Raw genomic sequence first — 23,724 nt, 5'->3', positions numbered from 1 at the left:
ATCGTCCCCATCGTCTTCCCGAGAGATCCCGGACCAGACTGTCGGGTGGCGACTCAACGTTGCGGGTTGTGTGAGTTTCCCGATCTCTGTCGAGAAAGCCTAGGCTAGGCAGTGCTATGAGGACCAGCTTTCTAGGCGGATTCGTCCTGCAACTTTCCCCTTGGCCGAGTTGGTGGACGCCGCTGCATTTGACGCCGTTGGCTCACGCACTGGAAGGACGGCAACAATTGACACCTCTAGGCTTACTCGCTCGGTGTACAGTATAAATTCATGTTTAACATGGACTGGTTTTTGCAAATCCCCCTCTTTTACAAAGGATCTTGACTGGCCGCATTCCCTCTGGTGAATAAGTCTGTGACATGCAATTGCAACGATTGACGGTCCAGAAATGCATAAACAGGGGTCTGACTGTGGTGGAAGGGCACATTCATACCTCTTTACCGGGGGTATAGTTACTTAATCAGACCTATTTTTATAGCCCCGCGGCGGTCGTTCAGTGGCCAAAAGACCTATGGTTCGTTACTTCCCTTCCTGTACATAACCCACCCCGTCGCTTGCAAAAATTATGGGCTACCGGCATCCGTACCAGGAAATGGGGGGTCTAGCGAACAGTAATTCAACTGTTGACAAAAATTTTGAGCTGCATAGTGACTGTTCAAATCGCAGTTACAGTTTAACGTAGTTCAACATTGATCTTTCCTAATGTAAACCTGGTTCAACTGTTTCTGTATTGTATTCCGACCATTTATTATCTAATAAAAGCTGCTAAACGTTTGAAACTATGAAGCGTTGAATTTTCTGAACCGTCATTCTTCTATAAGATTACTATAGAATATTAGTTTAAGCAAGAACAAACGTCCAAAAAATCGAACTGTATAGTGGCTGTTCGCTAAACCCCCCCCCCTTCCTGGTATGGATTAGTTGCATTGAAAGGGTTTCTACTGTATGAATGACGAGCAGCAAAACCTTACAAACCACTTTATACCCTACACAAGGACAAAACACTCCTCAATTGCGTTCGTCAAAGCACATATTACAAGAGCTGCCGGTAAGTGCAAGTTCCACGCTACCCCCAGTGATACTTTATCGCCCAGTCCCTCAATTTCATTCGTTCCTGCCGGTTCGCGTTGCGGGGATACCTCATCCACCTCCGGATATACCAGACACACACAAACATAACAGCCGGCTGCATCCCCCTCCCACCAAGTCTGACCTCCTAGTAACCTGTGCGGTTCGACGAGCTGCAGCACCGCTCATTCTTTCACATACACCATACCAAAAAGGGACACAAGACGATGCATCACAAACCTGAAGTCAGCGATGAGGTGCTTGATCATCTCTAATTTACTGTCAATGGAAAGCAGATGCGCAAGATACAGGACTGATGGGCAAAATATTGATCCGAAAGGAAAATAACCAAAGGAAAAGTTGCTATCAAGTCTGATACCCGCGGGCTTTCCTCAGTTGTGGCCATCATCTTCTCATATGCCTGAACTCCCTTTTAACGCCGATAGATGTGCCATCGGCATATGGTAGGTCTATGTCATCCGCTTCAAATTAGTGGACACACTGGCGCGTATCACCAACACAAACCATTTCAGCTCGTCTCCTGACAATCGTGGGTGTGATCATTGTCCGACTGTCCAGGCTACCTCCCTTTCACAGATACCGGCTGTACCGTAGGCGGTCGGAAGTACGTAGTTTCTGTATGATTCAAGTTTGGGGAGCGAGTCTTGGTTTTTTTTCCACCTCCCCTGGAATGTTCATCATGTCCTAGACTTGTTCCACATGAATAATACACTCCAGGAGAGCTGTTGTTCCATTGTATGATGTTACAAGATGGCGCATGTGTTCTTTGTGCTGGAGTTACTATACCCTGTGTCGTGACTGGCAAGTGCGCTACCAGACTCGTGGGTTGCGTTACCAGTTTTGGAGGTATTCTGACATCAAATGGGACCGAAGTAGAACAACCTAAGACCGAGAACAACCGAAGTAAGCAAGGCACAGGTGATAACTTCCACTTGAGTGATACCTAGGTGAGTCGGGTGTTCCTCGGTTAGGTTGCGTTCGCGCTGACAAAGACACGACTCGGAGGTTAACCATGCATTATCAACAGTTGACGTTATGAGATGTGTGTATAACTCTTTTGTGCAGCTTGTACATATGCCGGATATAGCGGCTCAAGGTTGACGACGAAAGGATTACATTGATAATTGATCATTTGGCAATCATAACGGTTAGGCGTGCATTTTAAGTAGTGCAGCCGCATGTTCTTGACGCAGGATTCATTTTGCATGCGCTACGGGATGCGATAAGGTGAGGTACATGGCATTGGAATGTCAAGTTCAGGCTTGCCAGACTGAAGCGGCACAAAGTCTAACCAGTTGACGTTAAGTAGTGACACTGGATTCCAACTCCTTCTTGGATAAGGTGTGGTGCAAGACGTTGGTCAAGAATGCCGAGTGCGGCAGATAGTATAGAAAAGACGATATTCAAGCTTTGTTTGTAAGCAGTTGGCTGCGCGGTTGATGCAGGGTGGTTGAATGTTGAAAATAGAGGAAACCGTGAGGCAGTCGACAACAGAAGGACAGGCGGAGACGAGGAAGACGAAAAGGAATTGGCCAGTAAGAGCGCTCGGTTTGGTGCTTCTTGGCATCCACTTCTCCACCAGCTCAAGAGACCTCGGCAGCTGCCGCACAGGAGAGAGCGCCAAGACAGATGGCAGCTTCACGTCAGAAAGGAAGCGACAGCTGTCAGCCTATTGTCATCGGCTCAAAGCAGCCAATGCCAAGCAACGGATAGGCAAGCGCAGCGCAGGCGCTGATGTGAGGTGAGCGACTGCTGTAGGTTCACCTCCTCCCGCTCACTACATCAGACTGTGACGTTTCTGCTATAAAGATCATAATCCTCGATTTAGAGTGCGCCAGATGTCATACTCATGGACAGCCTTCGTTGGTGTCTGTTGTGTTAGGTAACAGAGTCACAACTCGTCTTGCTTCGGCAAGCCCAGGTCTATGGCTTCACAATGAATTCAAGGTGATCCTCCGACGACGTGGTAGCTCCCGCAGAAGATGTTTGCTATAGTGTAACAACGACATCACGTATCAAAGCTGAGAGATCAAGACAAGTACAAAAAGCGCCGTCAAACACCGATCGCGACTTTGATACTTTTGAGGAAACAATACTCCATTTCGCCAGGGAATCGTTGATATCTTGGCAACATGTCAGTCGCGGCTCTCAAAGTCCAACCCAAGGACCACCTGACTCTTCCACTCACTCCGAGTCCAAAGACATCCCCTTCCGAATTGGGAGGACTTCGGACTGCCGGCCACTCGGCTCGTTGTGTCTCGGCTACGATTGGACTCTTATTCAGACGGCGGGATGAAAGTCAACACCCGAGCACATATTGGTCTCCGGGGATGATCTCTTAGGAGGCCCTGTACTTCAAGCGTTACCTCGCCTGTCCGGCTTCAAGTCGGACAGGACCTGCCAGATGAGCGTGATGCAGAACTAGAGGGAAGCTACATGTCTTTGAAAGCGAGTTCCTGGTATTGACGCCGCTGGTACACGCAGTCACTAAGGTAGTGCAAAGCACCTCCCATCCTCCAGTGATTCTTTTGAGGAGTGACCTGAGTGTGAACTGAGGTGTTCGTTCCATTACGAAAATCTTACCGCGGGTCGGAAAAGGGGGCAAGAACGCCTCACCACTCCATGGAGCATTTCACACCTCAGTTTCAAGTGATGTTCTGATATTTAGGGAAATAACTCCCCACAATGGCATCAAACTTTGCTGGCTTGGGTGAGCCCTTCCCGACATCCTCATCTAACAGCAATCCCAATCCATTTTCCCATGAATTGTCCCCTTTCTCTTCTCTCCTCTCTTTATCCGAGCTGCATCTGACTTAATCTTCTTCATCAAGTCCGCAATCCCCAAAGTCTTCATTGGTGGCGGCCTGCAACACCTCACAGAACTTGCAGTCAGCCATCCTCGGGTTTACCTCCAGTATTTGGCTCGCGGCCTTTTAGCCAACTCCTACGCTCCTTACTCGGCTCTTGGCCTGCAAAACGACATTCTTTTGTCTATTCTATCATTGTTCTAAACTTGGTCCATTGTATCTTCGAGATGCTGCTATTTCCCACGATCCTTACCGCCGCTCTTGCGGCCACCGGCATGGCGGCTGCTATCCCTAGCCGTGACGACACCACGGCCAACAAAGGCACCGCTTCACTGCTGCAAGTCCGCAATCCGAGCTTCGAGTTCAGGCATGGCCCCCTTGCGTTGGCCAAAGCATACCAGAAGTTTGGCGCCCCGATGCCGGAGGATCTCAGAGCCGCCATCGCTAGGTTCCGCCAAAACCAGAAGCGAACGACTGGCACCATTGCAACGGATCCTGAGAAGCACGACGTCGAGTACCTAACGCCCATTTCCGTTGGTACCCCATCGCAGGATCTCATGGTTGATTTCGACACAGGGTCTAGCGACCTCTGGGTCTTCAGCACGGAGATGTCCACGAGTGACATTAAAGGCCAAACTGTGTATGATCCGAACAACAGCTCCACATCCGAGAAGGTCCAGGGATCGACTTGGAAGATCACTTACGGTGACGGCAGCTCGTCGAGCGACGACGTCTACCTCGACACGGTCACGATTGGCAACTTGACTGTCCCTAACCAAGCCGTGGAGGCGGCCAAGAAGGTTTCATCCGAGTTCACCGACGACTCACACAATGATGGCTTGTTGGGTTTGGGCTTTAGTGCTATCAACGCAGTTGAGCCTACCCCACAGAACACATTCTTCGACAACATTAAGGGCAGCCTTGACGCTCCTTTGTTTACCGTCGATCTGAAACATGGGACCCGTAAGCTTGCCTCCCCTGCCTAAGAGCAATTCATGAGAAGAAACTAACACTTTTAACATATAGCGGGCAGCTTCAATTTCGGCTACATTGATCCCACAGCATATATCGGCAACATCTCTTGGACGCCGGTTGACAGTAGCCAGGGCTATTGGGGTTTCACCTCCCCAGGATATGCGGTTGGCACTGGAGCGTTCCGTAATCACTCAATGAGTGGTATTGCGGACACCGGGACTACGCTACTGCTTCTGCCCAAGTCCGTCGTCAGTGCATACTATAAGGAGATCCAGGGCGCCCAGTATGACAGTGATCAGGGCGGTTATATTTTCCCTTGCAGCCCTACTCCACCTGACTTTGTCTTTGGCGTCAACAACGGCATTGTTACTGTTCCAGGAGACATGGTCTCTTATGCACCAGCTGATAGTGCCAACCAGAACTGTTTTGGTGGCATTCAGAAGGATACAGGTATCGGTTTTTCGATTTTCGGCGATGTCGCGCTTAAGACCAGCTTTGTCGTATTTGATGCTGGCGGCTTGCAGCTTGGTTGGGCGGCAAAGAACCTATGATTCGGGTGGGTGGGTATGGCTGGACCATCCAGAAAGACTCATTTCCTCTTTGTTGATCAGAAACCTAGAGTTCCCCTTTTTGCTCGAGCATACCTAATTATAATTTTAGTTGAGTGGTTATAGTATTACTTCCAGGAGAAAATCCAGAAAAACTGTTTTGAACAACTGCGAGGTTCTATTAAGGGCAGTCGTGCAAGCTTCCGCCTGGACACAACGAAGAGAGACACGTTGAACCATACCTAAGAATGATTCCAATTTGGATTGATAATTGTGACAGCATTTACATAGCAGTATAGTTCCCGGCCACTATGCCGATTGCGACATGCGATTTAACCGAATGCTACGAAGCTATGTAAGGAACCAGCCTGCAATTTGTAAATTTAATCTCCAACATTCAGCCGTAGATTGCTCAAGTTTATATGAGCTTCTCAAGATGATACTTTAGATGTTTGAACATGAACATACCTTGGTAGAGTCAAATGATTAGTTGGTGGACTTCTCGTCTTCTGGTCCGTTATAGACCGCGTCAACAATAGGTGACTTATAATCTCAGACCATCTCGGATCCTGTATGTCCTATTAGAGCACCGGGCTCTGTTTGAGAGTCAACGCGATACAGGTACCATGCGATGATACGGGTAACGGGTCGACCCCAAGTATGGAACGGCCCAGGGTCCGGCTGGGACTCTTAGTTATCAATCCCATATTACTTGAGAGCTGGGCATATATGGACAATACCGTGTTTCCGGATACCACACTCAATAGTAGAGGTATGCAGAGGAGGGAGATAAACAGCAAGAAATAGATAGGAAATCCCAACCTCAAAAATACATGATGAAGGGAGACGTTCTCTCTGCGTTAAAGAGGTGCCCCAACCATCCTCCTCCGGTTTATTATGCTCTCCCATGGCACTGCGGTTCACGGCTCGTGGCTCAATATGTTTGGAATCACAGCCCTTCTGCTGTTTCTTCTAGCAACAACATGCGCAACAGCAGCGCCCAACTGCCCACCTCTCGGCCCGGTCTTCGAAAAGCCGCGAAACTTCAAGTCCAGCGTCGCCATCCGCGCCGCCCTCGCGAACCTGACCGAGACTTTCCAAGCCCGCGACGAAGACAACTCGGCCGCCGTCCGCGCCAACATTACGAGCTACAGCCTCGAGGTGTTCAGCATCAGCGATACCGACCCCGTCATCTTCAGCTGGCATCACACCGCGCCGGCGCACGCTTCCAGCAATATCACTAATGGCGGGGTGAAGAAGACGGACGCGGACACGGTCTATCGCCTGGGTAGCTTGACCAAGATCTTTACGGTTTATACGTGGCTGGTGCAAGACGGGGATGTCAAGTGGAATGAGCCGATTACCAAGTACGTGCCGGAGCTGGCGAAGGCGGCGGATAAGGCGAAGGATGATCCGGTGGGGAATGTGGCGTGGGGGGAGGTGACGGTGGGGAGTTTGGCTGGACAGCTTTCGGGGGCTGTGAGGGATTGTAAGTGCAGTGGTTTTCTACCTCTAAACAGGAGTAGATGTTTTGAGGATGTCAAGGACTAACAGTAAGGATGGGGTGGGGGGCGCGAAAGATGGTCTTATGGGCGAACTTACGCAGACGGTAGATCAGAATACCGCGGTCCAGCTTGGGTTTCCGGTTCTAAATAGCTCGGATCCCACTCTGCCCAAGTGCGGCGTTTGGCCCCATTGTAACAGGACTGGTAATGAAGTCCTTGGTTCGTTTTGACCAAGAAACGAGAACCTGACCACTTGGCAGAATTCTTCTCCGGCCTTCTCCAAGTATACCCTTCCTACGCCCCCTTTACCACCCCAGCCTATACCAACACAGGCTTTCAAATCCTCGCCTACGCGCTCGAGTCCATCAAGGGCAAGTCCTTCCAGACGCTCATGGAAGAATCCATCCTTCACCCGCTCAACCTCTCCAGGACCTTCTACCAGAAGGCCGTTTCCAACCTCGGCATCATCCCCGGCCCTGGCACCTCCTCTGACGCCCAATGGGACTACCAACTGGGCGACGAGAACCCGGCCGGCAACATGTACTCCTCCGTCCGGGATATCTCAGCCCTCGGACGCTCCATTATGCGATCCACGCTTCTAGCTCCCGTGCTCACCAACCGCTGGCTCAAACCCGCCGCTTTAACCTCCGAACCCAACGCCGGCGTCGGCTATCCCTGGGGCATCCGGCGCATCGTCTTGTCGAGTATAACCAACGGCAAGCGCGTCGTGGACGCGTACAACAAGGCCGGCCGCATCGGGTACTACAACTCGCTTTTGAACCTGCTCCCCGACTACGGCGTCGGCTTTTCCGTTTTGCTGGCTAGCCCGAACCTGCCCGCCAACGCAAACTTCAACCTCGCGGATGTTCTGGGGGATCAGCTGTTGCCGGCGCTGGAGGAGGCGGCGAGGGAGCAGGCGCAGGATACCTATGGCGGGAGCTACTACTCAAACGGCGTCGGGAATTCGTCACTGAAAATCACCACGCAGCCCGACCGCCCGGGACTGGGCATCGAAGACTGGGTGTCTAACGGGACGGACATGCAATACATGGCGACCGTGCTGGCAGCGGGGTACGCGCCTGTTAATCCGTCAATCCGTTTGTACCCGACGGGCTTGGAGACGGTGATTCCGGGCGAGATGGATCGCAAGAATGGACGCGCAGCAACACAGGGGAAGAGGGTGGCGTATAAGGCCGTCTTTGAGGATTTAAATGTACCAAGCAGGACGCCGCCGAGTATGTTCTCGACGGACTGTGGGAGCTGGGTCAGCTTGACCGGGGTAACGTATGGGAGTATGCCGCTGGATCAGTTCTTTTTCGAGGTGGATGGGAGTGGGAAGGTGGTGAGTATTGAGAATGCGGCGTTGAGAATGGTGATGAGGAAGGGGTGAAGTGAGGAAAGTGGTGGTGAGGGAGGGGGAACATGTAAAAGGGGTTTGTGGATTCGAAGTGCGGGGCTGGTGGCTCAGCTGGTTTGGAAGACGATCGGACAGAGTTTAAAAAAATGATTTGGATGATGAACGCCAGGAGATGGACGGGGATGCTTTGCTCCAGGGAATTTATTGGAGATAGAATGCGCAAGAGGTACAAGGATGCAAACGACAAGAGAGACCGATGCACTCGATTTGCACTGTTCGATAATGGTCTTAAAAGTGACACCCACATCATAGCAGATGCATATATTTCGTGCCGACGACAGATGGATGGAGTTGAGAAATCAAAGTCGAGCTCGTTGCGCGAAGCATAATGGCGGTGTTGTGTCGTGTTGTGTTGTGTTGAGGGATTACGTCACTGTAATTTGTGGTACATGATGGCCAGATCTAACATCAGACATCAACAAATCTTAAAAGGTTGTGTAGTGTAGTGGTTATCACTCTGGATTTTGAAACTTCAAAACTTTCAATTCTTCCAGTAACCCCGGTTCGAACCCGGGCACGACCTCTATTTTTTTCCAATATTTTCCTCTTTTTGTCCCAACCACGCATCTTGCCAGCGTCGGCGACCGGCGTTTCCTTTGGTTTCCGATGACTTCGATGCCGTACATGCCAAGCCATAAGGTACCCGTATGATGACATGGCGTGAACCCCACTTAGCTCCTTTTTTGCGCTGGAGCTTCAGCTACCGTATCGATCTCCAAGCTGCGGACATTGGAGTGTAAAGAAGGGGTCCTCTTAAATGCTTCTGTCAAAACCTCATTCATCAAATCGGACCTTATCCGTTCAATCGGGTATGGTGTAGCGGTAACATCGTTGACTCTCACTTCTCAGGAGTGACTGCTCTCTCAACAGCCCCGGGTTCGACTCCCGGTATCCGAGTCTCAAACAATTTTTTTTCAACCTCTTCCTTTTTGGCAACCGTTTCAACATCATCCATCTTCTTGTTCATGGTCAAATGACAAGACTGAATGGCCGGTTCGTGGTCTCATTATTCATTGTCGTCATTATCAAACAGAACCTATCCATCAACTTTTCCCTTTCTCCTCTTCCCCTTCTTTTTTTCTCATCCATCTCTTACACAAACACCCCAAAATCATTGACTTCCCTCCCCCGTAACCGAGCATGAATGCTTATCTGTCCTTGATCACCTGCATCAATCGTCCGTACCACCCACATTGTTCGCCTCTTGACTTTTCGCCATGAACCCAAATCTATACCACAATGTTTGTCAGTAACTCTTTCTTGATAATCATCAAGATCCAAATCAGCGACGATTCAAAGACTTACCCTCAATCGTACTCCTCAAAGGAAATGGATCAGTCGTTGACCTCGGTATCCCCGTCGTCGTTGTCGGCATCGCTGTCGGTCGTGGTTCTGCTCTCTCCCTCTTATTATGCTCGTTCGCAGAAGCCAGGTAATAACTCTCGGGCTCATCCGTCATTTCCAAGTACGAGGCTGGGTTCTCCGACCAAAACGAGATGCGCGCTGCTGCTGTTTGAAATTGGCTCTGGAATTGGGTGTGAGGTGCGGTAAAATGCTGATGATATGGGGGCATCACAGGAATGAGCGTCGGCTCAATGGTGGGCGGAGGAGGAGTGGGTGGTGGATCTTCCCAGTAAGGTGGGTTTCGGTTTAAGTTACTGTCGTCGTCGGTTGGTGAAGAAGAGTGTCGTCTTTCCCTTTCGCAGCTGGGGGACTTGCTTGCAGGGCTCGCTGACGATGTTGGTGATTGTGGCTCTTGCCCTGTTGCGGCCTTCTCGGTGATGCTATCAGCCCAGATGCGTGATTCCATCTCGTTCCACCTGCTGATCGCCGTGCCGATAATGAGCTTCTCTAGATCCGTTGTTCCCTCGAGTTTGATTCCCAATTTGCTGGATCCTAAGAAAACAAGATCTCGGGCGAGCGTGCGGACCAGTTGGTTCTTGGTGGACAGCCATAGTGTTGGACTCTGCTGGCACTCGGGGCTGAGGAGATTTGATGGAGCAGTCGACGACGACGACGAGGAGGAGTCGTAGGAAGTGGTGGTATGCAATGGTGAATGTCCCATGTCCAGAACAGCCCCGAGCACCAAATGGAAGAGGACCTGGCAAGATTCTGGGGAACAATTAGAGAGATATTGGGGGGTGAGGATGCCATCGAGCCTCCTGATCAGATGAGATCGGGACTCGTGGCGCGCGCAATGCTCGTGCTTTTGGGGTGGCTTGCTCTTGTTGCTGTTCCTCCGTCCGTGGTGTGCTAGAGAGACTGCCAGTACGAAGCGGCGGAACTCGGGGATGAGGTCATTGCCTCTGGATTCGTCTGGAAACCGGATAGACAGAAGACTGGAGCAGCAGAGGCCAATGATGTGGCCGCTGGGTAGGTTGGAGTCGGGGTCTTTGAGCCATGAGACTAGGGCCCGGTTAAAGGTGGCCTGATCAGACTGGAGGGAGAAGTTGGCGGAAGCTGCTATCCGGAAGAGCAGGCCGCTCGTCCTCGTTATGAAGGCGTCGAGTTGCATGTTACTGAGTTCGGAAGGATGGTTGGTATTGATGATGCTGTCCTCGACACGCAGGATGGATGGAAGACTGGGCGAAAGAGGAGTTTCGTGGTTGGGACACTTGGCTTATATGAGCTCATGGTTCAAGATCAGGTGGGGCGAGAGATGGGTAAGGGAAGTAGAAGAGGGAAGAATGACTAGGCTGGGCTCGGTAGGTATGCATAAGCCATACCTGGATGGTGTGAAGCACTTGACACTTGGAGAAAGCGCTTTGACGTCGAAGAACCTCTTGGTCCTCCCGTGATTCTTGCGGCGTAGAGCTAAGTCTTGACCACTCGTGACATACAGGTTGGTCAGTTGCCCGGAAGCAGTGAACAGACCGAACTGGGAAAGGGAGATCTGGTTTGCAGCGCCTTTGGTCGTTCATGACGTCCGGCATTTATGAATGTGGCTGCCGTGGTTACTTGAATAAGAAGCGGTGGCGGCAGGACTAGTGTGCCTTTGTGAGCACACTAGAGGATGACGGGAGAGGAACACAGCTCAAGGATACTTCCAATGGTCTGTGAATCTTGGTAGCATAACCGGTTAGAGATGGTGGATCGGGATGCGATCGTGGCGAGCGTGGATATGAAAGGGGCAGCTGGCTATCAAACTCCAAACAGGATCCGGGCTGGGGACTAAGACTAGTAGGGACTGGGCATTATGAGGCGACATCATGCATGACCAAAATAGCGCTCACATCTTTTGGTGAAGGATTTCAGGTTGGCAGTAACATGTATAATAGCCTGGATTATTGCCAAATAAAGAGCGGATGCCGGTAGTATGGACAAAGCAGCAGACAGAGGCTGGCTGAGAAGAGGAGTCGGGTGGCACAAGTTGCTTGAGATTTGAACGACAAGCACGACCGAGAGTTCCGTATCTGGTTAGCTCTTATAGGAAATGGCTTTTATGGTGGAAGAAGGGCATATTCCAGGGATGATGGGTCGATATTAGAATAGAATAGTGGTGGAATGGAATACCGAAAAGGTTGGATCCATTGAGACAAACCATGCCCGGTTCTCGCTGTTGTCCAACTGTGGAGAGAGAGAGAGAGAGTCACGGTGTGTCGAGCCTGTAGGGTGCCGAGACACATGAGCCGGACAACGTTCAGTTAACGGCAAACCGGGCGTTCGGGCCAGGGGAGCAGGGTTGTCGAGTTTCGTCATGGGGTCCAGGAGAATGAGAGGACTGATGTGGTCAAAGTCAAAGGATTCATAGCCACATCGCCATCGTGAGCAGCGAGGAGCAACAAAACAGGCGGAGACCACGCCACCGCAGAGCAGATGGCTCCAGCAACCTTCTGCTAGTATTGGTGTAGTGTAGTGTACAACCATGAGGAGACGAGGTCCGTCCAGGAAAGACAGGACCTGAAAGATGGATTTTCTCGTGTATCGTCAAGTCTACACTAGCTTGGTTCCTCTTGGGTTGGGTTCCACTCGCTTTTGCCTCGCTTCCACCGTTCCGCGCCCTTGTTGGCATGGAAGTATCGCCGCCGTATTCCGCAGTCGGTGTCGGTTGGAGAGTTGTTGGGACTTTTGGGCGAGACACAGTGTCGAATTCTGGAAGTTCATTGTGAAGAAAACTTGAGGTGAGGTGAAGGATGCCAGAATATCCCCGCGGGCCCATGCTGGATGGAGCAAAAACCAAGGGTCGCTGATCAGGGTTCTCACCGTTCGGTACCATCGTAATGAGGGCTGGCAAGGTTGGCTCGTGGCCCATGGGTTGCTGTATCAAAATGGACTGGCGGCCGCGGCCTCTCAGTGGTTCTTTCAGAGACACACCTCCTGCCAAGCCTTGACCTAGACCAGACTGCCCGTATCCACTCGCGAGTCACTGCAGCGCTAGCAACCCAATCAGGGACGTGGGGCCAGCCATGGCAAGCTGAAGGCTCCCGCGGCTGCACACCAGGCCAGCTGAAAACACTGGAACTTGGCTCCCGATCTGGAAACCCAATCTGAACCTTGCAACTCCACCATCCCGGCCGACTCCTGCCTGCGACAAGCTGCCCTGCACCGCAACTCAACTGCCTCCTCCATCACGCTCCATCGTTGCCATCATGTTCCCTGCTAGCCAGCCAGTCCGTTTCGACCTTCCATCCATCCATCCATCCATCCATCCATCTAACCAGAAGAAATGAACAAGCCGAGCCATCATCGTCCATCCCACCGACCCCGCCTTGCCGATCCCTGACGAGCTTGTTTGGTTGAGCCGCATGCGCACAGTTCTCCCGCCCTTCCATCGAGTCCAACTGTCCAACAAGTCGTTGTCCTGCTGTTCCAGATTGACGTGGCACTGACAGCAGCTCGTACTATTGCGTCCGACCGACGGGATCCACGAGCCATCTACACTTGACCATGCCGCGCTGGATTGGATCTACCGACTGCCAACTCGTCCTATCGACGAAACTCTGCGACGGGTACCCGGCGCGGTGTGATGACGGCATTCTCCACGTCTACACCAATTGTCTGAACCGGACAGATGGGGCCAAGCACAGTCTTCAGCTTCCCTTGACGATGACTTGTCGCATATCAGAACCCTCATTGTTGGTTGTTGCTGCCGGCTTCAAGCACACAATGAAGCTGGTTGGAATGTTGGGAGCATCAGCAGGCACACTGCAATGGCCATATGGAAGCGTGTCGAGCGAGGTGTGTGTGCGTGCTATGGGACGGCGGCCCAAGATTCGGCATACTGATCGGGGCGAACCCCACGGGCCGCGACAGAGGGAAGACGCGTTGTCTTCCTTGTTACACGGCATCAACAATCACTATAGCATCCTCTACATACTGCGCAGGCTTCGTGCCTGGATATCAGTGCTACATCAGGTCAAGATGTCCTGATAACAGCCCAGCTGACCACGAGCACAGCATACTGCCCCAGGTCATCCGCCGAGAACATTGAAAGCCATGGCCAATGGCAACTGCCCAAATTGTCTTTCCCTCGGGTGGCTTTCTGGACGTCATCAACTCGGCCTTGGAGATGCGTGTCCTCTGGGCTGGCATGGTTGGGGAGATTTAGACCTAAAACAATATGCACGGTTTCCCGACGCCTCAATCACTTCCCTGCACGATGTTTTTAAAAGGCCAGAACGCTCTTGGGGGGGGCTCCTCGTTCTAGACTTCTTGTTGACACGTGCACAAACTGCTCCATCTGACCATTCAAGCAATTCCCCAGACGCTGCTCCGAATACTGTACTGAGCATTATCAGCTTCTACTGCGTTACGGGCGGCGAGCGTATCTATTGTCGGAAGCTTCAGGAGCTTCAAGAGCTCCAGGGACCTCCCCACAATTGTCTATTTGACAAGCTCCCCTTGTTAAGCTAGCGCAGGCCATCCGCTTTCAACTTTGTTCCGCGGGAAAACTCGGCAAGGCCCGTCCCAGAGGCTCTTTTCCTTGCCAGTGTTCGCTTCTTACGCGCCTGAGAGATGAGCTGACCATCGATGTCACTTGGATCACTGATGTACTCTTGTGGATTCTTCCTCCGCCTTGGGATCCTTGTCTTCACACGAATAACTCAAAGTCAAGGATGGCGATAGCTTGACTCTCCGCAGCTTGCTTGGCCGAGTCGACTGGATTGTGGCGAGCGAAGACCGACAGCACATTGTCGTACTCCAGCCTGGCTGAATCTACCAACGGCTCTCCGCCAAGGCCATCTCCTTTCCAAACTTCTCGGTAATCGGCAAATTCACTAGCTTTGGTGGCCCTCAGGATCCGCACACTCTTCGTGGTCGAGTCTGGAAGGATTGCGTACAAGTCGCCTGTTTTGCTGATGGCTAGTTGACCACGGTTGCTGCCTTCGGTGATGACTTGCAGTGCCCGCTGCGTCCACGTCCCTAGTCACTGTCAATCGGCTTTGCCAGAAATATGAGAACGGTAGCACGGCGATAACTTACCATCTGGCGACCGGTGATAATGTTTCCATAGGTACGTCCCCCCTTCATTCATCATATCTCTATTTAATACATGCACACCCCCTTCTTGGTCAACTGCTTGTGCCTCTTGGTTCATTAGGCCCTTCCCCTTGGGTATGTCAAAGGCAGCGATCCCACTGCAGTCATTTTTGATGGTGCGCTCTTTTCCCCGTACACTGGTCGGAAACTTGGCGGGATCCCTTAAGTCGGCAATCACTTCACCGCAACCGTTTTTCCATACATATCCGTCGGCATCGCTATAGGCATAACAAATGTTATGGTTGTTTTCGGCCCCGTTAGGTCCCGCCTGCTGCTTGTGTTTGGTATCGAGCGGATCGTCCCAGCCCGGATATTCCACAAAGCCTCGATATACCCAAGTGACGTAGAGGACCCCGTCGCGGGAGGTCATCCCGTTGACGTACGGACTGCTCTGGACGCCTGTCAGGTAGGGGCCGATGTATTCATAGCGACCGTCCTTGCCGTTGTAGGTGTAGAGATGATCGTTGCCGAGCCCCGCCTTGCCGTCACGGTGGGAGAAGAACATGTTCTCGCCGAGGAAGCCAAACCGGGGGTATGTCACGTCACGGAGCGGCTTGTGGGTAGATAGGATTCCCGGGAGGCAGTCAAGAGTGGCCGAGAAGATGTCTGGACGCCAACTGATTGTACGGGGCTGAGTGGCTACGTCCCGCTTTGAGTAGCGGTATCGAAGACTGCTCGATAATTGTGTTGGCGGGCGTAAACATAGAAACAGTAGGTGAGAGAAAGGAGGGAGACGCAACTCACATGTCACAGTGGTGATCGAATGCCAGATGGATTGTTCCATCACCCGGGCAAATTCCAAGCGAAATGGTGTTATGACCATCGTCAACGGTTTGCTTGTAGTCACGCAGCTCGAGGACTTCCCACCCGTAGGCCGTTTTCTCGCTGACTTGGTCTTCGTTGCTCAGGACAGGCATGCCCGAACGGGGTCGTAAAAGCCTTCTTGCCACGCAAAGATACAGTGTGTCACCATCGTCTGGCCCGGCGTTGGACCAGTATGCTACATATTGGTAGCCCTTGAAGGTGACTATGGCGTCCTGCTGGAACGCGTAGGCGTTGAGTTTGTGTTTGCGACCTGGGGTGGCAGATCGACATCCCAAGTTCGTGACGACGGGTTGAGGCAGCTGCACGTGTGCGGTGTCGATGTTCTGGTGCCCCAGCTTCGGCATTGGATCGCTGGGAGACATCTCGCACAGGAGGATGACGGTCACTACTGAAAGATGAGATCCCAGTACACCGTGTTATGGAGAGTTTATGGGAGGTAAGGTGAAGAGGAGAGCATTCACACAGTCGGGTGCTACTTTAATCAGAACACTTCATGTTCTACAGTGCCTTGTACATCCGGCCGATACCTTCACCTCAGACGAACTGACATTCTCAACAGAAACCCTTCTGGCCAACCATCGAATTAACATCATCGAACATGATCTGATAGCATTTATATATTCAGGCTCGCCAAGTTGAGACTTTCCCGAGCTAAACGTATTCCAACCTTGGACGTGGCTCTCACTTCACCTAAAATGTCTTTTTCTTGAACCTCCAGCATGCAGTATCAAAATGGGTCCAATAGTACCGTCTCCTGATTTGTGGATGATTTACTTTCCGGCCAATCCTCCTCGCTTTTTGCACATCAGAGCTGGAAAGTTCGTTAGCTCGGTACTTACAGGGGTCTTGAGTGGAAACAGGGCGGAAGACAGAGTGCCTGTGCATGGCCTGTAACTTTACCGATTATAGAAGGTGAGGAGGGGAGGCTATATAGTAGGTGACTTTGGCAGTTCAACTCTTTTTCACTTTAGAGGCAATATCAATGGATTTCACCTAATCAGATCGCATGTATAGACGTATACCGTTGTACCATTCCCTTTCCCTTTATCATTCCCCTGCAAGAAGAGAGTGGGGCGCGTATTAGACAAGCAAACTGCCATGTAAAAGGACTGATGTTTACCCTACCTCAACCCCAATCCCTAACTATGCAGATATTGGATAGGTATTTGGATTACCAGGCCACCAGGTGTTCGTGAACTGATTATACAGTGTGGAAGAGGTCAATACAATTCGCATTCTTTTAGGCGGTTGTAATCAGGTGTTGGCGATGGCGATGAGGTTTGAATTGGGTTCTGGAAGCCCTCTCCCTCTCAACTGTCCCGAAACTCCCTACCTAACCGTCTATGTACCTAGCGCGGATTTACCCCGGAGAAATAAAGAAACCAAACAAGGGAGTGTGCTACCCCAACTTTCCATTCACTTATCCCCGCGCCGACGCCGTGATCATTATCGCCACGCCGTTCGGTGGAACAACTGGCCTCGGGAGAAATACGAATCAACGTTTCTTTGGTATGTTATTCTTCGGCAATGACGGGTTCTATGAATTACAAACTACGTAGCTGAATATATCCCCTGGTGCCGGTGGTTCCTTTCTTCGTCTGTTCTGGTTCTGGCTCGAGGTTAATGTTACAGACCAAACATACCTTGAAATACCTACATGTTGAGTTATCATGATAGTCTCTGGATCCAATTCAACTAAAAACACTCTCACACCCAGGGTTTGGCTCTTCAGATCCGACTTGCAGCTTTCACTTTACGACTTTACGAGAGATCCATGCCTCGGGTTGTTAGGTCGTGGTTGATTCCACCGCGCCGTAACGTCGCTGGGCGGGATGTGGGGTACACCCTCGGCCCCATAAAACCCCCCCCATTCCTTTCTCCTCAGCAGCCAGGTTCCACATACAGCGGACTCACAGTGGATTCGACTTGTGCTTCCCCCAAGCCTCAGCTTTCCCCCCCATTTCCCGGGCCGTTTCCCCAGAGTCCACTTGTGGAGTTGGCAATAACCTGAGCACGACGACATCAAGGCGACATCAACAAGCACGGGTTTCACTCTGGCTATTCCCCCGTCCTCGATGGACTTCTTATTTGCAATATCTCTTGATTTCCACACTGCTTCGGCCTCGATATCCTCCAGTCCTCCTCCACCACCACCCTCCACACGAAGGACAAGCATTTGGTCTTATCCGCACTTTGTCCATGTCCATTTAACTCCATGAATGACATGGGACCAATAGGCTAATACCAAGCTTTGAGCTTAGCATGCTTACCCCGTGCTTGGCACGTGGAACACCGTGACCAGAGATGCTCATCCAGACATCCCGGGGCCGTTGGTTTGTTCACGTCTTCTGATTGGCGGGGCCTTCTACCTTACACGGCATGCATTGTCGGGATTCTGAGGGGAGTAGCAGGTGAGGAGGACAAAGGGACAAGGGGGGAAAGAAGGCTACTCCACGGGGATCTGAGGAAACATGGAGGCTTGGGGGATGGCGGCGGCGACAGTATGCAACACGGTCTGACGACCTCTTGATGCCACTCGGAAGAAGAGGCCGAGTCCCGATCTCCAGCCTCCAGCCTCTCGTCCTTCCCTTTTTCTTTCTAATGGTACTTGCTATTGCTTACTCGGGACTATTTACCTCGTGGAGTTATTCCCAAACATATTGCTACTGAAGCATTCAACAAGACATATGGACCAAGTACAAATGTGCCCACTGCTAACATATGCCAGATAAGACGGTAGCAAATACGACACTCTTTTTCTTCAATGTCCTCACAGGCAAGGCAAGAGACGACAAATAGGGAGGAGCCAGTTGCAGTGCAACGTCCCCCTCCCCTTGGTGGAAAAAATGCCACCGGTAGTGGGCGAACAGGGGATGGGGCCAATCTCTTGCCCAGTTGGAAGAAAGGCACACTCTAGCTCCAACTCTGTTACCCTTTAGATGCCATATCTTGTACTCGCAGAAAGGGAAACGGGCCGGAGTCCATCCATGCTTCTCCAAACCATGACTCCAATCAGGCCCGGTAAAGAGCAGCGAGGGCATATGCAGATGCGTACAGTGCATCCATCTTGTGCGATACAAGCGAGCAAACTAACTATTGTGACAAGAGAAATTCGGGGCCGCGGCATCATGAATCTGGAGTATGGGGTAGCGTATCTCACTAAGCCTACACAGTCAAGCCGTCAAATCGCTAAGAAACTGAGACTTACAGGTTGGCCTTGCATGGGGTGTTCAAGAACTGGCCGAATTGGTGTTGCACCGCTTTGCTCCAAGACATACAGGAACTACATAAGGGTTCCGGACACCGGCACCGTTACTCTCTACTTGCTGATATATTACCCGGGGGCTGGATGACACTCTTTATTCTCGTGAGCATTTTCCTCTTGCATCTCATCCAACAACCTTCCTAGGTACCAACGACTCAGATCCGAATCAAGAGATTATACCCTTTGGAGGAGACTTCTCACTTATCGGTCAACATCTAGCCAGGGTCAAAGAGGCCTCGAAGGCTGTTCATCACCTCATCCCAGACACAAAAGAGGCCATCTTATACGAGAGAGTGCGACCTTACCAAGCCGTCAAGATGGGTCTTTCGATAGGAAATAGGATCCTCCGAAAAATTGTCAAAAATGAGGCTATGGCAGAAGATCCCCCAGAGATCTATGGCTGGCGTGTCTATCTCCTAGCGTGCTCTGTGAGTTCATGTTCCTTTGCCTAAACAGTATCACTCCAAGGATCTTTTCCTGCTAACCTTTGCATCTCCATCACAGGCCTGCTTCGGCGCCATGTCTTTTGGCTGGGATTCCTCCGTCATCGGCGGCGTCATTGAACTCGAACCCTTTAAACACGACTTTGGCTTCATCGGCAACGATAAAGCCAAGGCCAACCTGGGCGCCAATATCGTCTCTACCCTCCAAGCCGGCTGCTTCCTCGGTGCGCTGATTGCCTCACCTATAACCGATCGCTTCGGCCGCAAGTGGTGTCTCGTCGCTGTCTCCCTGGTCGTCATCATCGGTATCATCATGCAAGCCGCCGCCTCAGGCAACCTCGCACCCATGTACATAGGCCGTTTCGTCGCCGGCGTGGGCGTCGGCGCCGCCAGCTGCATCAACCCCGTCTTTGTGTCTGAGAACGCTCCCCGCTCGATCCGCGGTCTGTTGACGGGCCTCTACCAACTCTTCATTGTCACCGGCGGCATGATCGCATTCTGGATCAACTACTCCGTCTCTCTGCACTTCAAGGGCAAATCCATGTACATCTTCCCGCTCGCCATCCAAGGTCTTCCCGCCGCCCTTTTGTGCGTCTGCATGCTCCTCTGCCACGAAAGCCCGCGCTGGCTGGCCCGCCGCGACCGATGGGAAGAATGCAAGTCTGTGCTGGCGCGCATCCGCAACCTCCCCCCAGACCATCCGTACATCGTCGACGAGTTCCGCGAAATCCAGGACCAGCTCGAACAGGAGCGTCGTCTCCAGGGCGATGCCACCTACTGGGACTTGACCCGCGATATGTGGACCGTCGCCGGCAACCGCAAGCGTGCCCTGATTAGTATTTTCTTGATGATCTGCCAGCAGATGACGGGCACCAACGCCATCAACACGTACGCGCCTACCATCTTCAAGAACTTGGGCATCACCGGCACGTCGACGAGCTTGTTCAGTACCGGCATTTATGGTATCGTCAAGGTCGTCAGCTGCGTCATCTTCTTGCTGTTCTTGGCCGACTCGCTTGGTCGTAGACGTTCGCTGCTGTGGACGTCGATTGCGCAGGGTCTTGCTATGTTTTATATCGGCCTTTATGTCCGCATCTCGCCGCCGATTGATGGCCAGCCGGTGCCGCCCGCGGGTTATGTAGCGTTGGTGTGCATCTTTTTGTTTGCTGCGTTAAGTTTTTTTTTTTTTTTTTTTTTTCTTTCACCCCCCATTCCCATTATTTGTACCCTACTAAACGTTGTACCACATATAACAGTTTCTTCCAATTTGGCTGGGGCCCTGCCTGCTGGATCTACGCCTCGGAAATCCCCGCCGCCCGCCTGCGCTCCCTCAACGTGTCCTACGCCGCCGCGACGCAGTGGCTGTTCAATTTCGTCGTGGCCCGCGCCGTGCCTACTATGCTGGTCACGGTCGGCGCCCACGGTTACGGCACCTACCTCATCTTTGGCAGCTTCTGCCTCAGCATGTTTGTCTTTGTCTGGTTCTTCGTGCCCGAGACAAAGGGTATCTCGCTTGAGCACATGGATGAGCTGTTTGGCGTTACTGATGGGCCTGCCGCTGAGAAGTCGTCGGTGCAAGGTGGAGATGATATCGGGTCGGAGATGGGGAAGGGGGATCAGAAGTCGAAGCATGTGGAGGTTTATGTTTAAGTCCTTGTTTTTTGGTTGTTTTTGAGTATGAGAAGGGTCAAGAAAAGAAGAGATGTTTTGATGACTTCTCAATTCAGGGAGACAAAGGAAGTTACAGTCGCCTTCGTCTCCTAGTATGAGATAGATGAATGAATGAAGATATCTTCTCGCGATTTACGGAGGATTATGGCACCATGTTAGTAGTCATGGAGCTTGCTTTATACTTAACGGTTAATACTTGTGGAGGTCAACGTTCACAACATGTGTTGACGTTCAAGACCATTAAGACACCGACCGTTCAGTTGCCTCTACAAGGAAGTCGTGCGTCAGGAATACAGCACCCGCGTTCATCTCCTTCCAGGGTTCCGCCGTATTGGTAACACTCCAGTCGAAATTTCGCATCAACTGTCATGATGTTAGCAAGCATCGTATCAAATTGTTGAGAATGAATGTTTCCAAAGGTAGGAAACCTCAACATACCTCAAAAATAGCCTTCCCTATCTCCATCAGCGCAATTGGCTTTCCGAGGCACTGGTACTTACCATAACTAAAAAGCATCTCGTGGACCAGGTTCATCTGAGCCAGCTTCTTGGGGTCCTCATTCAGCCACCTCTCAGGCCGGTAGCAATCGGCATCCCCTCCAAAAATCTTCTGGTCCCTGTTCAACCCCCAGACACAGTAGCCAATATTGGTACCGCCAGGAAGATAGACCGTCTGACCCTCCACTGTCACGGTATCTCCCTCAGGCGGCACCTTCTTCTGGGAAGAGTTGGTTACCGGAGGGTGCATCCGCATGCCCTCCTTGCAACATGCCCACAGATAAGGAAGTTGCCTTTGCGTAGCATTGGAAACAACACTTGGGTACGGCGGCGCTCGTCCATCTTTAACGGCGGCATCCACCTCGGCCTGAAGTTTGACATAGACACGCGGGTTAGTAACGAGGTACAGCATGATGCATCGCATGGAAGTGGCAGCGGTCTCGGCACCGGCAAGGAGCTGGAGAATGGACTCGGTAATGAGCTGCTCTTTGTCCAAGCCATGACGGAACCACGAGGCGAGCATGTCGCTCCCCTTGGTCATGCCGGGGTCGTCCTCAAGACGTTTAGAGATGATTTTGCGAGTGTTGGCCGTCATCGCTCCGAAGCCGGTCTTTGCTTTGTCCGATGGTCCCAAGAGATGCATGAGTGGCGTACCAAGTACGAGCTCTGTCAGTCCGAGGCCCCACAGATACATGATTGCGTTCATGCCCTGATCGGCGTGCTTGATATAGCCATTCACATCTTGATCTGAAAGAAGCATCCCAAACGGCTCGCCAAATCCAATATGGCTGATGACATCGAGGGCGAGATACTGAGCTTTCTGTGCGAGATCGAATGGGTTTGTCTTCATCTCGGTCGAGCAGTACTTGGTCCGAATAAGTTGGACTAGTTCTGCAACATGAATATTTACCGAACTCTCGAGCTCACGGTTTTCCTTGCCAGAATACTGTAACGTGACCAAGTGGCGTTAGCGATCAAGCTCACGAATTCTTTGCCTGCAAAGGGGTTCTCACTCCGCCAGCCATCTGAGCTCTACGTTTGGTGTGTATGTTATCGTCGAGCTCGCTTAAAATGTTGTCGCCGTTCGGTTGGAAGCGGGCGGCAATGTAGAACCATCTTGTTCGCGTGTATCTGTTTCTCGCCCCATTGATGTGTGCCAGCAACTCGAGAGATGTAGTCATCAGCTCGTTGGGTCCGATGCGAGCAATGGGTCCTGTTGAAAGTCAGTCGGTGTATGCAAAAGTTACCGGGCTCAAGCGTCGTCTACTTACCGTATTTATCCGTGGCCTCCTTGAACTTCAAGTGTACATTTCCAGAAAGGTAGGCAAGGCCATGCCAAATCTCGAACCAGCCAGTGCCAAAGGGTCCTTTGAAATGGCGCAACCGGCAAAATTGCTTGATCTTGAGGACCACCCAAATCGCGAGCACAACCGAAGCGAGGAGCCATCGTGCCTCATAGATGAGAGTGGCTGCGCCCATGGTGAGACACAAGTCCTGTCGATGAAAGTAGCCAAGCTTGGTCAACAGTTGTAGTGATATTGAGAACTACCGCTAAGAAACACTGTCTTTGTTATAGCATAGGAAGTGCTTCTTCACCACGTCGAATCCAACTTTTCTCGCTTAGTCGACTGGTAGTTTCTTTACGAATCTCAGCCCTTTTCGCACGCCCTTCGGCACCATGCCTACGGTGGCATCGATGTTACCGTGCCGTTGGTTGGAAAGGGAGTATCATGATCTGAAGCCTCTATCAGCAAGTTAGTAATGCAATTCACAATGGCGTAGCTTTGTCCACTTATCATATGCGGTACTGATAGTCACGGCGGCCATGAGAATAATATAGCTGAATCTTGAATTCTTACCTCAGTCTCTCTGCTTGGTTGGTCTCACCGTCCACTCGGCCTCTGGAACATTTTCCGCGGCGCCGCTGGAATGCTACCCTAGAGTCTCGTCGTGGGGACCCAACCTTGTATTCTGTTTCATATGGAAATCAACATGTTCTGAAGCCTTTTTCGATTTTGGATCTAGATATCTTTGAGCCTTTGCCGGCAGTGGTGGTTGCCATGTAAAAGAGGGGTTGAGGGCAGGGAGTACAGTGTAGGTATGGGTGCGTGTGCTATGCGAGGTCCTTTGCGGATATCTTCTTCTTGACATGATGTAACACGGTTGGTGAAGTTGGTGATCTGAAGTTTGCTATCGTTTTGG

The 23,724-nt window shown here is 51.5% G+C and overlaps 8 protein-coding genes across 8 annotated transcripts; 4 read left to right on the top strand and 4 right to left on the bottom strand.

Annotated features, from left to right (window-relative positions):
- Positions 1–4,123: 4,123 nt before the first annotated feature.
- Positions 4,124–5,942, top strand: NEUTE1DRAFT_105223 (endothiapepsin precursor; the record flags this gene model as incomplete). Its single annotated transcript, XM_009857571.1, has 4 exons — positions 4,124–4,859; positions 4,923–5,371; positions 5,700–5,774; positions 5,910–5,942. The coding sequence occupies 4 exons, from the start codon at positions 4,124–4,126 to the stop codon at positions 5,940–5,942; spliced, it is 1,293 nt and encodes a 430-aa protein (XP_009855873.1).
- Positions 5,943–6,358: 416 nt separating this feature from the next.
- NEUTE1DRAFT_56027 (uncharacterized protein) lies at positions 6,359–8,314 on the top strand (the record flags this gene model as incomplete). The annotated part of the gene is made up of 3 exons (XM_009857570.1): positions 6,359–6,908; positions 7,033–7,143; positions 7,242–8,314. The coding sequence occupies 3 exons, from the start codon at positions 6,359–6,361 to the stop codon at positions 8,312–8,314; spliced, it is 1,734 nt and encodes a 577-aa protein (XP_009855872.1).
- A 1,024-nt stretch (positions 8,315–9,338) lies between these two features.
- NEUTE1DRAFT_71608 (uncharacterized protein) lies at positions 9,339–10,902 on the bottom strand (the record flags this gene model as incomplete). Its single annotated transcript, XM_009857569.1, has 2 exons — positions 9,339–9,570; positions 9,647–10,902. 2 exons carry the CDS (start codon positions 10,854–10,856, stop codon positions 9,434–9,436), a joined length of 1,347 nt encoding a protein of 448 aa, XP_009855871.1.
- A 1,678-nt stretch (positions 10,903–12,580) lies between these two features.
- Positions 12,581–12,832, top strand: NEUTE1DRAFT_51344 (uncharacterized protein; the record flags this gene model as incomplete). The annotated part of the gene is made up of 1 exon (XM_009856684.1): positions 12,581–12,832. A coding segment is annotated over one exon (252 nt), but the record flags the coding sequence as incomplete, so codon positions are not given.
- A 1,540-nt stretch (positions 12,833–14,372) lies between these two features.
- NEUTE1DRAFT_149807 (uncharacterized protein) lies at positions 14,373–16,008 on the bottom strand (the record flags this gene model as incomplete). Its single annotated transcript, XM_009857568.1, has 3 exons — positions 14,373–14,704; positions 14,765–15,492; positions 15,566–16,008. The coding sequence occupies 3 exons, from the start codon at positions 16,006–16,008 to the stop codon at positions 14,373–14,375; spliced, it is 1,503 nt and encodes a 500-aa protein (XP_009855870.1).
- A 1,182-nt stretch (positions 16,009–17,190) lies between these two features.
- Positions 17,191–17,822, bottom strand: NEUTE1DRAFT_105219 (uncharacterized protein; the record flags this gene model as incomplete). Its single annotated transcript, XM_009857567.1, has 2 exons — positions 17,191–17,299; positions 17,635–17,822. The coding sequence occupies 2 exons, from the start codon at positions 17,820–17,822 to the stop codon at positions 17,191–17,193; spliced, it is 297 nt and encodes a 98-aa protein (XP_009855869.1).
- A 1,171-nt stretch (positions 17,823–18,993) lies between these two features.
- Positions 18,994–21,337, top strand: NEUTE1DRAFT_71601 (uncharacterized protein; the record flags this gene model as incomplete). The annotated part of the gene is made up of 3 exons (XM_009857566.1): positions 18,994–19,339; positions 19,416–20,524; positions 20,611–21,337. The coding sequence occupies 3 exons, from the start codon at positions 19,229–19,231 to the stop codon at positions 21,002–21,004; spliced, it is 1,614 nt and encodes a 537-aa protein (XP_009855868.1).
- NEUTE1DRAFT_114214 (uncharacterized protein) lies at positions 21,266–23,001 on the bottom strand (the record flags this gene model as incomplete). Its single annotated transcript, XM_009857565.1, has 5 exons — positions 21,266–21,388; positions 21,464–21,480; positions 21,526–22,468; positions 22,536–22,735; positions 22,794–23,001. The coding sequence occupies 5 exons, from the start codon at positions 22,999–23,001 to the stop codon at positions 21,266–21,268; spliced, it is 1,491 nt and encodes a 496-aa protein (XP_009855867.1).
- Between the last annotated feature and the right edge of the window lie 723 nt (positions 23,002–23,724).

The sequence above is a fragment of the Neurospora tetrasperma genome (assembly GCF_000213175.1).
Source record: "Neurospora tetrasperma FGSC 2508 unplaced genomic scaffold NEUTE1scaffold_81, whole genome shotgun sequence".
Lineage (NCBI taxonomy): Eukaryota > Fungi > Ascomycota > Sordariomycetes > Sordariales > Sordariaceae > Neurospora > Neurospora tetrasperma.
This window is presented reverse-complemented; position numbering and strand designations above follow the sequence as displayed.